At 61.9% G+C, this 12,727-nt stretch overlaps 4 protein-coding genes and 2 non-coding genes across 10 annotated transcripts; 2 read left to right on the forward strand and 4 right to left on the reverse strand.

The window, feature by feature from the left end:
* Nucleotides 1-239: 239 nt before the first annotated feature.
* TLCD1 (TLC domain containing 1) lies at nucleotides 240-2,320 on the forward strand. The gene is made up of 4 exons (XM_062629867.1): nucleotides 240-483; nucleotides 625-707; nucleotides 1,037-1,119; nucleotides 1,557-2,320. The coding sequence occupies exons 1-4, from the start codon at nucleotides 287-289 to the stop codon at nucleotides 1,950-1,952; spliced, it is 759 nt and encodes a 252-aa protein (XP_062485851.1). The 5' UTR covers nucleotides 240-286; the 3' UTR covers nucleotides 1,953-2,320.
* Nucleotides 2,321-5,142: 2,822 nt separating this feature from the next.
* Nucleotides 5,143-7,210, reverse strand: RPL23A (ribosomal protein L23a). The gene is made up of 5 exons (XM_062629875.1): nucleotides 7,050-7,210; nucleotides 6,393-6,573; nucleotides 5,940-6,116; nucleotides 5,593-5,662; nucleotides 5,143-5,209 (listed from the first exon to the last, which is right to left on the reverse strand). Exons 1-5 carry the CDS (start codon nucleotides 7,072-7,074, stop codon nucleotides 5,195-5,197), a joined length of 468 nt encoding a protein of 155 aa, XP_062485859.1. The 5' UTR covers nucleotides 7,075-7,210; the 3' UTR covers nucleotides 5,143-5,194.
* On the reverse strand, nucleotides 5,738-5,804 carry LOC134169426 (small nucleolar RNA SNORD42). The gene has a single exon (XR_009966882.1). It is a non-coding gene; the product is annotated as a small nucleolar RNA SNORD42 (small nucleolar RNA).
* Nucleotides 6,190-6,263, reverse strand: LOC134169427 (small nucleolar RNA Z17). The gene has a single exon (XR_009966883.1). It is a non-coding gene; the product is annotated as a small nucleolar RNA Z17 (small nucleolar RNA).
* Nucleotides 7,211-7,436: 226 nt separating the features above from the next.
* Nucleotides 7,437-10,485, forward strand: RAB34 (RAB34, member RAS oncogene family). 4 transcript variants are annotated; one of them, XM_062629869.1, is made up of 11 exons: nucleotides 7,437-7,520; nucleotides 8,173-8,298; nucleotides 8,412-8,503; nucleotides 8,867-8,932; nucleotides 9,114-9,215; nucleotides 9,293-9,357; nucleotides 9,441-9,492; nucleotides 9,623-9,704; nucleotides 9,788-9,878; nucleotides 9,973-10,080; nucleotides 10,185-10,485. In XM_062629869.1, exons 2-11 carry the CDS (start codon nucleotides 8,245-8,247, stop codon nucleotides 10,250-10,252), a joined length of 780 nt encoding a protein of 259 aa, XP_062485853.1. In that variant the 5' UTR covers nucleotides 7,437-7,520; nucleotides 8,173-8,244; the 3' UTR covers nucleotides 10,253-10,485. The 4 variants fall into 4 exon arrangements, with proteins under 4 accessions (XP_062485853.1, XP_062485852.1, XP_062485855.1 ...); XM_062629868.1 differs by having other exon boundaries at nucleotides 7,447-7,513; XM_062629871.1 differs by having other exon boundaries at nucleotides 7,465-7,513; nucleotides 8,212-8,298.
* On the reverse strand, nucleotides 10,447-12,381 carry LOC134169384 (adenine phosphoribosyltransferase-like). Of its 2 annotated transcripts, none has more exons than XM_062629873.1 (6): nucleotides 11,835-12,381; nucleotides 11,559-11,651; nucleotides 11,324-11,417; nucleotides 11,094-11,240; nucleotides 10,911-11,006; nucleotides 10,447-10,832 (listed from the first exon to the last, which is right to left on the reverse strand). In XM_062629873.1, the coding sequence occupies exons 2-6, from the start codon at nucleotides 11,625-11,627 to the stop codon at nucleotides 10,705-10,707; spliced, it is 534 nt and encodes a 177-aa protein (XP_062485857.1). In that variant the 5' UTR covers nucleotides 11,628-11,651; nucleotides 11,835-12,381; the 3' UTR covers nucleotides 10,447-10,704. The 2 variants fall into 2 exon arrangements, with proteins under 2 accessions (XP_062485857.1, XP_062485856.1); XM_062629872.1 differs by having other exon boundaries at nucleotides 11,559-11,699.
* Nucleotides 12,382-12,727: the final 346 nt, after the last annotated feature.

A 12,727-nucleotide genomic window follows, 5' to 3' on the forward strand; every position in this document is an offset into this window, starting at 1 on the left:
AACACGCACAACACCCCCAACCGGCGCAGACACAAGCGCAGCGCCTTGCACACGTGCGTGCAACACCCCGCCTTAACACACACACCCGTGCGCGCCCCCCGCACGCCCGCTCCCGCGCAGACGGGGGAAGGAGGCGTGGCCAGATGAGGCGTGGCCAATAGGGTGGCGTGGTCAGTTGGGAGGCGTGGCCAGCGCGGTGGTGTGGTCAATGGAGAGGCGTGGTCAGCGGGAGAGGCGCGGCCAATGGGGGCGTGGCCAGGCGGCCGCGCCGCCGGAGCTGGGCGCGATGGGCCCGGGCTGGCGGGCTCCGTCCGCGGCGCTGGTGGCCGGTAGCGTGGCGATCTTCGCGGGGCTACGGCGGCTGGCGCTGGCCCTGCCCCGGCCCGCTGCCGTGCGGAGCCGCCCCGGCCGCGCCTGGCGCTGGCTGAACCTCCTCGTCTCTTTCGCACACTCCGTGCTGGCCGGGCTATGGGCCCTCTTCAGGTACCGGGCGGTTGGGACGGGAGAGGGGTGCACACCGTGCGAAACGGGAGCGGGGATCTGGACCCCTCTGCCCCCGGGTTCCCCTGGCCCCCAGCGCCCTGCCTCTGACCCCCTCCTTCCTTTCCTGTCCTCACCCCCCAGCCTCTGGCACGCCCCGGAGCTGCTCTCCGACATCCAGGACGGCTACAGCGTCTCAGGGCACCTGCTGGTCTGCTTCTCCTCAGGTAAGCTTAGAGCCGGGGAGAGCGATGGCTGCAGTCACTCCCTGGGCTCTGCCCAATCCCTCTCCAGCCTCTCCCAGCACTCTGGGCTGTGGGGAGCCCTGGTTTAAGGGCCGGGCAACTTTCCTCCATACCTCCTGCTTTAATCATGAGCGTGGAGCCTGCAGACTTCCAGCCCCTGGGGCCTGGCCATCACCCCACGCTCAGACAGGGTGGAGGTGCAACACATGGAGCATACTCACAGCACCCTCCTCCTCATTGCTGCTTCCCCTTACCGCAGCGGGTGACTGTACACAACCCAGCTCCCCTCAGTGCTCTCCTTCGTCCCACAGGCTACTTCATCCACGACACCCTTGACATCATCTTCAACCATCAATCCCGCTCGTCTTGGGAATACCTGGTGCACCACGCCATGGTGAGTATGACCCCGGGGAGGTGAGGGGCCAGCACAGTCAGTACCACACACCCCAGAGCTCAGCCCATGCAGGTTTCGGGTGCTATGGCAGGGCAAGCTGGAGCCCTTCCCTCCGCCTCGCCCTGGCTGCCAGGTAGGCTGCACATCAAGGCAAGGGTGCCTGGCGGGGCAGGACTCCTGCCAGCGTCGGCTCGGAGCGCCGGGAGCCAGACAGGCTGCCGCGGCGGCGAGGGAAGAGCTCCCCAGCACAGGGAGGTGGAACTGGTCCTGGGGGAACTGGCTCTCCAGACTGGTTCTCCAGGTGCCTGCGGGGCTCTCTGTGTGTGGGGAGCAGCACTGTGTGGTCCCACTGAGGGTACACCTAGACCAAGGGAGGGAAAGAGTCACCTTCCCCAGGGCGAGGAGAGCTTACCTTGTGTACCCTGTGTGTTCCCTAGGCCATCTCTGCCTTCGTCTCGCTCATCATCACAGGCCGCTTCTTGGTGGCAGCCATGCTGCTGCTGCTGGTGGAGGTGAGCAACATCTTCCTCACCATGCGCATGCTGCTGAAGATGAGCAACGTGCCTTCCCCGGCACTCTACGAGGCCAACAAGTACGTCAACCTGGTGATGTACTTCGCCTTCCGCCTGGCGCCCCAGGCTTACCTCACCTGGTACTTCCTCCGCTACGTGGAGGTGCAGGGCCAGGGTGCCTTCCTCACCGCCAACCTCCTGCTGCTCGATGCCATGATCCTCATGTACTTCTCCCGCCTCCTCCGCTCCGATTTCTTCCCCTCCCTGCGGAAGGGCTCTGTGGGGAGAGATGTGGATGGTGAGAAGTTTCTGATAGACTGAGACGTGCGCGCCAAGGGGGGCCCAGGCTCTGGCTTCTGGAGGTTTTGGGCTCTTCCAGCCTGCTCTGATGTGCCTTAGGGCTTGCTCCGCAGCCCCGGGCTCTGCCTTCACCTGCTCTGCCGCCTAAAAGCACTTCCCTGCCGGAGCAGCCCGAAAGCCTCACCTCGCCGCAGGGATGCCACCGAAACCAGGGGCACGGCTGAGGGAGAAGCAGCCCAAGCCGGTTTCCACGTGGGCAGCTGGAGGGCCAGGGGTGACTGCATTCTGCAGCTGATGGCCTGAGAGGGTTGCGAGGGCAGGGACGAGTCCCTCCCGTGGTGATGTTGGGTGTTATGTGCATTAAAATCGGTCTGATTACTGCTGCCGCAGCAGGCCTGGGCTGGCTCTTCTGTGGGGCAGAGCAGGGTCAGGATGATGGGAACAGAGTGATGGGAAAGGATGTGCCCCCATTCCCAGAGGAGGGCTGGCAGTCCTCAGGGATGGAGAGGACACATTTCTGTTCTAGGGACCCTCCAGAGGTGCACTCAAGCCTCTTGGTCCCACCAGCTCAGCTGAGCCTTTAAGCAAGACCCCATCCCTCCCATGGATAGGTCCCTCTTCTTCTCACTCATCTTCCAGAGAGCCGGGGCTGAGCAGGGGAAGGGAGCCAGGAGAGGTATGGAGCCTTGCTGCAGTCCCTGACCCGTCTCCTGCCTGGCGGCGCGGAGCCTGGCTGCTCTGCATGACTCACCCAGCAGCCACGTGAAGTGGAGCTGGCATGGGAAAGCCGTGTGAGGCCACGGGCTCTTCCTGGAAGCCTGCTGCATGTTCGCATCCCCCTTTGGAGCGCTCTTCATTGGCACAGAGCAGCTCCAGCCTCCTGTGAGGGTGCTGGGTGCAACCCTGCAGAGGAAGGACCAGGCTGGCTCCAGCAGCACGCCCAGAGCAGCAGGAGGAGGGGTCAGCTCCCTGGGGCAGTGGGGCCAGAACCAGCCCAGCCAGTCCTGTGGAACACCAGAGCAGTGGGAAGGCAAAACCTGCTGACGTGACAGCTCAGGGATCACATCGGACTGGCATAAGCAATATGGCTTAAAGGGACTCAGCTCCGGGACAGGATCCATCCTACCAATCCCACCACCACCTCAGCTCAGGCACACATAGACTGGAAGAAGCTGGTGGTTAAGTAGGAGCAGTGGGGGAATCCCACAGGGCTGGGATGCTGCTGGGGCTCCCTTGACGCACTGCCACCAGGGAAGGTGCTGGGAATAGCCTGGCAGCCGGAGCAGAAACAGGACACTCTGGATGTGGGCAGGGACCTACACCAGCTTCAAACCCTCAGAACAGAGCTCAGCAGCCCCAGCAGTGCACAGCCTCACCCTCAGCAGCACGTCATGGCAGATACACATCTGCCCGGCTGCAGCTGAAGCCCCATGGCCTCTGTGCATCAACTCCATCTACAGATCACCCACCCAAGCTCAGGATCTGTTTCTCCTCACCCCGGTTGCTGCGCCTTTCCCCTTGTCTCTCCGCACGGAGCAGGTATGACTCCATCCCAGCTCAGGGCACCACCACTCTTACAGCAGCATGGAAGGGTCAGGCATGACAAAGCTTCCCGAAGCAGGGAGCCCTGTTTTCCCCCTTCCCTGCCTGGCTTCCAGATGGATCATCTCCCAGCAGTGCTGGGGCAGCTGTGGACCAGGCCGGCTGCCAGCCTGGAGCAAGGGGCAAAGCACAGGGGAGCACAGAGCCAGCCAGCAGCAGCAGCCACCGTGCAGGGTCAAGGCAGACTGCAAGTCATGCTGATGTGAAATCACTCCTCAGTGTCTGTGCTGCAGCACAACCTGCTCCTCAGCCCAGCAGCGGTACCAGCTTTGCTACAGGAAGGACACCTCTCCCCGTTTGTCTTTCTTGGGGTGACTACAGTGGAGGCAGCACAGGGCTGAGGCAAACCCCCCTGAGCCCCTGCTGCTGCTCATCCCCTCCCCAGACCATGGGCAGGAGGTTGGGCTGGTGCCCGGGAAGCACCCAGGGAAGCTGTGCTCCTCCCTCCGGGTGGTTTCTCATCCCTCACCTCCTGCCTCTCCTCCCAGCCTGGCTGAGCATCCTACAGGGCCAGGGAGAAGGGGGTGCTTCCAGACAGCTCCCACCTCCAACCCCAGGATCCCAGTTCCTTGGACAAGGTGAAGCTGTGACAGCAGCTCTGAGCACCAGGTTGAAGGCTCTCAAACCAAGGGCCACACAAACCAGCACAGATCTTTACCCCTATGGCAGCAGCTCCCCCTTCCCATCCACCCCTCTCCTGTACACATGCAAACCACCCCCAAAGGACTCTGAGAGGCTCAAGGAACTCCATGTCCCACCCCTCAAGAGCTCAATTAGCCTAATCAGTATTTGGACACAGCTTTCAACACCTTTCTCACTCGGGTCTAACTCCACACTTAAGATCAAGTACCTCTAAAAGCTTACCTGTTCTTTGCCTCCCTTTCCTGCTCACCCACATTCCTGCAGCTCTCGAACACTGACACGCCAGTTTCATCTACAAATTCAAGGAAGTAAAAGACTGCCAAGGCAGGAAGAGTTTGAAAACAGCCCTGATGAAGACTGTGAACCTGTGGGGTTAGAGGAACAGTGCTCATGGAAACCAGGCTGCGATTCATACACTGCAGTGTGGGGAGTAGAGATCACACCAGGGAAACAAAAACACAGCACCTCTACTATTGGATTAGCTTAAGGGCTTCATCAAGTGAAGCCTGGAGCATAGCAAAGAGCTGATACACTTAGGAAGTGGTGTGACACTTGGCTTGTGGCAGATCTGAAGCATTCACACGTTTCTGTTGTTACTGCCTCCCTCCTGGGCACTCAACAGCCTGGGATATGCTCCACAAGGAAGGACACCAATCACAAACACATGCTAATTGCACAGGGCAAAAAAATGCAGGAGGATACCAGAGGCCTGAGGTAAATACAGAGATCCGAGACCTGGGGGACTGTCACCTCATGCTTTACCCACAGCAAAGGTCAGTGATGCAGGAGACCTCACCAGCAGGACAGCACTGCTCCCCGTGCGATCCCCCAGGGAGCAGGCAGCTCTGCCCACCCAGCGCCAGGGAAGCAGACAGGAACCCCCTTCACTGAAGTGAACCCCCCCAGAAGTCAGCGGGGTGCTCTCTTTCACAGAGGCTGTGCTGGCACAAAACACAAGAGCCCCTCGGTGGTGTCACAAGGTTTATTCTCCTGTCTGTATAGTCCTTGGTAGATGCAGTTTAGATGATTCCAATCTGGAAAGAAGCAAAGCATGTTAAAACAGATGTTACGGTGGCAGGAAGGCAGAGCCTCCAACCAGGTATCACTGCATCTCCCCAGGATTCCTGTCCTCTGAGCACAGGCTTCTTCATCCCAGACCTGCCCTTATACAACAGCTTTATGCATTTAAACCACAGTAACTTGCACTAAGTCACATTCCCTCTTGCCTACCCCAAAAACCTCGAGGACTGAACTGTCCGCCACTTCCAGCAACACAGCAGTGGTCTTGCTTCTGAACCCCTGGATCCTGTCTTACTACCAGGACACCCCAAAGTGCTACCGTGCTCGGAGCACAATCCCTCATGTGTACATCAGGACGATCAGGTGGGGAAGATACAAGACAACCAATGTCTCTCACCTTGTTGGCTACATCCAGTGCATCGTAATCTGGAGCCAGTCGGACGTAAGCCTTCTTCTCTCCATCAGGCCTAGAGTGGAACAGGGGACATCAGAACAAAGGCACACAACAACTCCCACGTGCTCCACCTTCCCACTATACCAATGTGCATCAGTGGTTCCTTTGGAAACATCACTGCAGTCAGTGAATAACAACGTTTACATCACTTGCACAAGGCTCTCTGGGTGTTAGAAGAGCTCCCTGGTGAAGCCCCGTGCTCAGTCACAAAGTGCATGTCTCAAAGCTTTAACACTGAACCACCACAGAGCTCAATCACCACCAATGACCTATTCTCCCCCTCTTCTCACCTAATCAATGTGTTGACCTTGGCCACATCAATATCATAAAGCTTCTTGACAGCCTGTTTGATCTGGTGCTTGTTTGCCTTGACATCCACGATGAAAACAAGGGTGTTGTTATCCTCTATCTTCTTCATGGCAGACTCTGTGGTCAAAGGGAACTTGATAATGGCATAATGGTCCAGCCTGCAGGAGAGAAACCCTGTGGTTAACAGAAGGCTGGAAGAAGCCATTTCTGCTCTTCAAGGGCTTCCTCTGGGGTGCATCAGTTGCCAAAAAAAGTTCTCATCACAAACTCTCAGGCTTTGGTCGCTTGAAATCATCACCTGCACCCCAAACACCCCACCCCAGGGCTCTGCCCAGCTCCCAAGACGAGACATTGGCAAGCTCTCACCCTGAGACCTGCAGCAAAGTCCACAGGGCTGCTTCCACCCCACACCACCCACAGCACCCCACACATACTTGTTTCTCCGTGGGGCGCTCTTCCGGGGGTACTTGGGCTGCCGCCGGAGCCGCAGGGTCTTGGGCCTGCGGAAGGTGGGCGATGTGCGAATCTTCTTCTTCTTGTGGCTGTGGACCCCCTTCAGGACGGCCTTCTTGGCCTTCAGCGCCTTCGCCTTTGCCTCTGTCTTCGGAGGCACAGCTACGATGACAAATCAGTCAGCACAACCAGGATCTGCAGGGCCAGCAGCCGCTCCCCGGCCTGTCCTAACGGGCCATTGCTTCCCCTTGTCCCAGGGGGAAGGATCTCATCCATGGAGGGCTTCCAATGAAGATCCAGGACCCCCCCCCCAAGTACCCCACGCTCCTTATCTAACCAAGACCAACCCCAAAACGCTCAAGGACTGAAGTTTCCCCTTATAAAGCCTCAATTATGAACTTATTCCCCCCCCTCACAAACCCTCAGCACCTAAACGGGGCTCACCCCCTCAGCTAACCGCACCGCTGCAGGCCTCTCCCTCCACCTCCACGTGTCCGCAGCCCAGCACCGGACTCCAGGCTTCCCTTACCCCCTTCAACCGCTCATCCCGGCCTTCCCCGCTTACACCCGTAGCCCAGGAACCACCTCAACACACCCCCATCACCACCCCATAGCCCCTCTTTGCCCCAAGCCCTCACCCTCCTTCTTCGCCTTGGGCGCCATCTTGGCCAGGCGGAAGCCGAAAGGGGCTACCCGCGCCAGACCGCAGGGGCTTATAACCTTAAATCTCGCGAGAGTTCCCCCTCTGGCTTGCCCCTCAACTCTCGCCGCGCCGCGAGGTATGCCGGGAGTGGTAGTACTCGCTAGCTGCCTCACTCGCGCATGCGTAGACGCGTGTTTTCGCCGTGGGGCATCATGGGAGTTGTAGTCCTAAGCGGCAGCGGGTCCCCTATCGTTGCCTCGACGGTGGGGACCGGGATGAGCCCCGGTGTGGGGGGGGAATGGATGGGTCCCAGCGTGTAGGCAGCAGCCTTGCACACCCAGCCCCGGAGGAACCGGCGTCTTGGCTCCTCCCCGCCGCGGCCGCGGCGGGGAGGAGCCAAGACGCCGGTTCCTCCGGGGCTGGGTGTGCAGCGCCGAGCATCGCTACCGTTACCGGGAGGTTCGCGGTAACGGGGACACCCCCCCCCCTCCTCTTCCCCGCTCTATTCCCCTGCGGAGGGGACCGGGATGGGACGGGGAGGGCTTGGTTGTGGACAGGGATGCGGTGTGGGGTATCGCGCACGGGCACAGAAGCGGGATGTGGGGACACGGGGATGGTCTTGCTCCGGGAGACAGGGATGGTGGGACGTGGGGAAAGCCACGCTAGGGGACGTAGGGAGTGGTGGGACACAAGGATGAGGGGTGGAAGTGCAATGGGATGTGGGGATAGCTGAGACATGGGGACAGAGTTTGGGAACACTGGGGGCAGGCATGCCCTGGGATGGCACGTTAGGGATATGTGGGTGGATGGGACATTGGGATGGCTGGGATATGGGGACAGCCATATCCTAGGGGGCACATTTGGGATGTGGGGATGGCTGGGACATGGGAACAGCTTGGATATGGGGATAGACACACTCTGGGAGCTTAAGGGGGCTGGGACAGGGGGACATCCATGCTTGGGGATGTGGGGACAGCCAGAACACAGGGACAGACACGTCCCAGGGATGTGGATACGACTGGAATAAGGGGACAGCCCCATTGGGGACACAGGGACAGCCCCATGGGGACAGCTGTGACACGGGGCCATCACCGCCCCCTTCTCCCTCTGTCCCCAAGCCCCGCAGTGGCCCTCGGCTCATCCCCGCTGCCCCGCAGCCACCCAGCCCTCCCCAACACCCCCGCGGGACAATGAACATCCTGGCTCCGGTCCGCAGGGACAGGGTCATCACCGACCTCCCCCCGGTGAGCAGGGGGAGGAAGGGGGGGGGACGGGACACACGGACACCGGCCGCGGGGTGACCTCATCGAGCCCCACGCTCACACCGGTGTCCCCCCTTCGCGTCCCCCCCCCGCAGTGCTTTCGGAAGGAGGCCGCCCTGCACGCCCGCTCCTCCTTCCACCCCTCCGTGTCCAGCGCCTGCCAGGAGCAGCGGACGGGCACCGTGGGGTGAGCAGGGGGTGATGCGGAAGGGGAGGGGGGGGTCCCCACCGTGGGGGTGATGGGGGTGACACGGGGACGGCTTCCGTCCCCCCCCCCGGGGTTGGGGGTCCCCATCGCGGGTGCCGCGTGGCTTCGGTTGCTTTGCGTGTGCCGAGCCCTGCGTCACGGCACAGGAATGCGGCGCGGGGGGGGGACATGGGGGTCTGGGATGGGCTGCGGCTGGAGGCGGGAAGCACGGGATGTGGGGGGGCTGCGCGGTGGCACCCCCCAACCCCATCAACCCCTCTGCTCCTATGGCAGCACAGGGGGGGCTCCCTGTTTCCGCCCCCCCAATAATCAGCCATGAGCCCCCCCCGCCCTGTGCTGCAGGTTCAAGATCTCCAAGATCATCGTGGTGGGGGACCTCTCGGTGGGGAAGACGTGTCTGATCAACCGGTAACTGTGGTTAACTGGTAATGGACCCCCGCCCGGGGGGGGGGGGGTTAATGGGGTGGGAGGGGACAGAGCAAGAGCCAACCCCCCTCCTAAAAGAGCAGCAGCACCGATTGGGCTGAGCCTGATTCCAATTGGAATCTGGTGCTGGGGGGCTGCTGACAGCCTTTCCCCCCCGCCCCAGCTTTTGCAAGGACACCTTCGACAAGAACTACAAGGCGACCATCGGGGTGGATTTCGAGATGGAGCGGTTTGAGGTGCTGGGGGTGCCCTTCAGCCTGCAGCTGTGAGTGAGGTGCCAGCCCCTCCTTCCTTCCCTCTGCACGCCTGTGCCCCCCCAATCACCTCCTGCACCCCCCCAAGGTGGGACACGGCCGGGCAGGAGCGCTTCAAGTGCATCGCATCCACCTACTACCGAGGAGCACAAGGTGAGGGCCCCCCCCCCCCCCCCATGAACTTGTCCCATCACAGTGTCCCCATCCCCATCTCACCCCTCTCCTCCCTCCTCCAGCCATCGTGATTGTCTTTGATGTCAACGACGTGGCGTCCCTGGAGCACACGCGGTAGGTGACCCATGGCCAAGGTGGGACTGGGGCTGATGGGCGATGGTGGGGCTGGATGGAGGTCATGGGGATGGAGGCAATAGCAGAGTGTGCGAGCAAGAGGGTAGCGCTTGGCTGGTGACTCGCATAGGCAGTGGCTGGCTGATGCCCTGAAGGAGAATGACCCATCCAACGTGATCCTCTTCTTGGTGGGCTCCAAGAAGGACTTGAGCGTGAGTGTGCCCCCCTTCCCATGGGCTCCCTGTGCTCAGGGTGCGTGTCCCTGTCACCCATCCACCTCTTGGTTCATTGACAGACACCAGCCCAGTACAACCAGATGGAGAAGGATGCTCTCAAGGTGGCCCAGGAGATGCAGGCAGAGTACTGGGCTGTCTCTTCCCTCACCGGTGGGTCCCCGGCTGCGTGTGTGTGGGGATGCAGACCCCAGCATCCCGCTGGGTGATGGGGGACACTCAGTGGGGTTCTTATGCCATGGGACAGGGGAGAACGTGCGGGATTTCTTCTTCCGCGTGGCTGCGTTGACCTTCGAGAGCAGTGTGTTGGCTGAGCTGGAGCGCAGCAGCGCCCGCAGGATCGGTGACACCGTGCGTGAGTACCCCCCACCAGCACCATACCAGTGTCCCCCGTTGCCCCCTCTCTGTGCTGGCATCCCCCACTGTCCCCATCCCAACACTCTCCCCTTGCCCCTTTAGGGATCAGCAGCAACGAGAGCGACCTGTACCTATCAGCACCCCGCAAGAAACCCAAGTGCTGCCAGTGAGGGACCCTCCACCCCACGCTCACACCTCTGGACCAAAGAGGGGTGGCCCTGGCTGGCCCCAAGGAGCCATCCCTGCTGTCCCCCCCTTGGCTTGCCCAGCACGGGCACCCATGGCTGGGGTGGGCAGGAGCAGCGCGGCTCCCTTCGCTATGCAAACACAGGTACTCGCACGGGGAGGTGCCCCCGGGCTCCTGTTTGTCTTAATAAAACCTTTTTTTATGCTTTTTAAGAAAGGTGTGGGGCTTTTAAGGAAGGTTTTGGGTCGGCTGCGGCTTCCACTGGCCCTGGGTGCAGCCTGCATCCAGCAGGGAGGATGGAGCAGGGGAGGATGGTGGCTGTCACCCAGGAGAGGTTGGGAACAGGCGATGGGTGCCTTGGACATCCCCGTCCTATAAAGCCAACATCCCTGTGCCCCATGTGGGATGCAGAGGGCACACATGGAGCCAGCCCCATCAGTTCCAGCCTAACTGATGGTGGTTGAAGCGGGGCTGCAGGCGCAGGGGGACGCAGTGGGAGCACTTGTAGCGCTCCTGGATCCATCGGCCACCCTCGCTGTCCTCGATGCAGATGGCAGCGACGCCTGTGGGGACACAGAGAGGGAAGAGCCACCACGGGGTATGGGGATGGCAGCCCCATTGCACCCACGGGCGCACCCTACCTGCCACGACCCCCCCCAGCCGCTCCACCAGCTGTATGGCCGCTCTCATGGTGCCCCCGGTTTCAATCCACTGGTCCACGAGGAGGATGCGCAGACCTGGCACGGGGCAGAGGCTGCGCTGAGCGCCCCGCTCCCCGCACCGGCAGCCCCTCAACCCAAGGCAGCAGCGCCCCATAGGCTCACCGGGCGAGATGGCGTCGGTGCGGACCTCCATCACCTTCTCCCTGCCCGAGTAGTCGGTGTAGGGCTGTGCCGCCGTCTGCACGCAGAGGTGCCCGGCTTTGCGGATGGCCAGGAAGCCTTTCTGCAGCACAGCGGCAGCGGCAGAGCCTGGGGTAGGGCACGGCGCTGTCAGATCCCCCCCCACAGGGACAAGAGGCAGGGACCCTGGGCTCACCAACGTCCCCACTCACCCAGGATGAAGCCCATGGCATCAATACCGGCCACCATGTCAATGGGGTCTCCTTGGAAGGGCTGCAGCAGGTCGGCCACGCAGTCCTGCAAGCCCTGGGGAGGGAACAGAGGTGCTGGGTGCCCACAGCCCCTGTGCCAGCATCCGTGGGCACGGCTGGGTGCCCCGGCACCCCCACAGAGATGCAGCCCACCCCAGGCCCCCCATGGGTGCCACCGCCACGGGGTGCTGGGTACTTGCGGGTGGCAGTAGAGCCGGGATGGGTCCAGCCAGGCGTAGTTGGGACCCTTGACGTTGGGGGCCATCAGCGCCAGGTACCAGCCCTTCTCCTGGGTGGCAGGGACGTGGCACAGGTCCATGCGCAGGCACCGCAGGCACTGCGAGCATTGAGCGTGCAACAGGGGGGAGATCCCACACCCACAGACCCCGTGGGGCTCCCCACAGCACAGAGCCCCCCATGGCCCCCATTGCAACCACTCGTGGGCACCCCAAGGTCCCCGTGCGCTCCGTACCTGGGTGCTGGCGGCGAGGCTGAGCCGATGGGACCGTCATGGGGAGCGTCACAGACAGCGACAGCTGAGCAGGAACAGCCTCTGCGGTGCTGGGCCCCCGCCAGCACCCTCGGTCAGCCGGGCCCTGAACCACTGCCAGGCCCATGGGTTGGGATGGGCACCCACTGGGATCCGCTGTCGCAGCAAGGCCAGGGCGTGGTGGGGAGCATTGGGGTGTCACCAGCACCCAGCCTTCTGCACCAAGGGTGGCACAAGGGTCAGCAAACCGGGGTGATGCGCAGGGTGCAGCCATGCACTCCTATGGGGTCTTGGGGGTGAGGGGACTTTCTTAAGCCATGCACGTCCCCGTGGGGTGTTGGGGCATTGTCCTGCCATGCCAAGCACTGGCTCCATCGGCTGCCCAATGTGCCAGGACCATGCCTGGAATATCAATGGGATCCGTAGCTGGGGAGCTGGCTAAAGGGGACAAGTCCTGGCAGTGGTGTGGGGAGCTGCCTGTGGGCTGCCAGTCGTGCATGGGCACGGGGGCTGCCCCTTGGGAAGGCACCATGGGATGAGGCATGGGGCTGTGGAGAATGAGAATATAGGACGGGATGTGGAGCTGTGGATAGCACCCATGGGACGTGATGTGGGAAGCATCCATGGGATGGGATGCTGGAAACATCTACGGGACAGGACGTGGAGCCGCTAGGAGCATCTGCACAACGGCATACAGGGAACATCCATGGGCTGGGATACAGGGAGCATCTGTAGGACAGGACCCGGGGCTATGGGGCTCATCCTTGTCCCATTGGGGCCGGGGGTCGCGCGGGGTCCGGCGCGTCACGGGGCGGGCTCGTTGTGTTACCGGTCCCCGCGCATCACCCCACCGGCTGCCACAGCAACGGGGCCCG

Source organism: Pezoporus occidentalis, unplaced genomic scaffold (assembly GCF_034315485.1).
Source record: "Pezoporus occidentalis ecotype Australia unplaced genomic scaffold, CSIRO_AGI_Poc_V1 ctg343, whole genome shotgun sequence".
Taxonomy (NCBI): domain Eukaryota; kingdom Metazoa; phylum Chordata; class Aves; order Psittaciformes; family Psittacidae; genus Pezoporus; species Pezoporus occidentalis.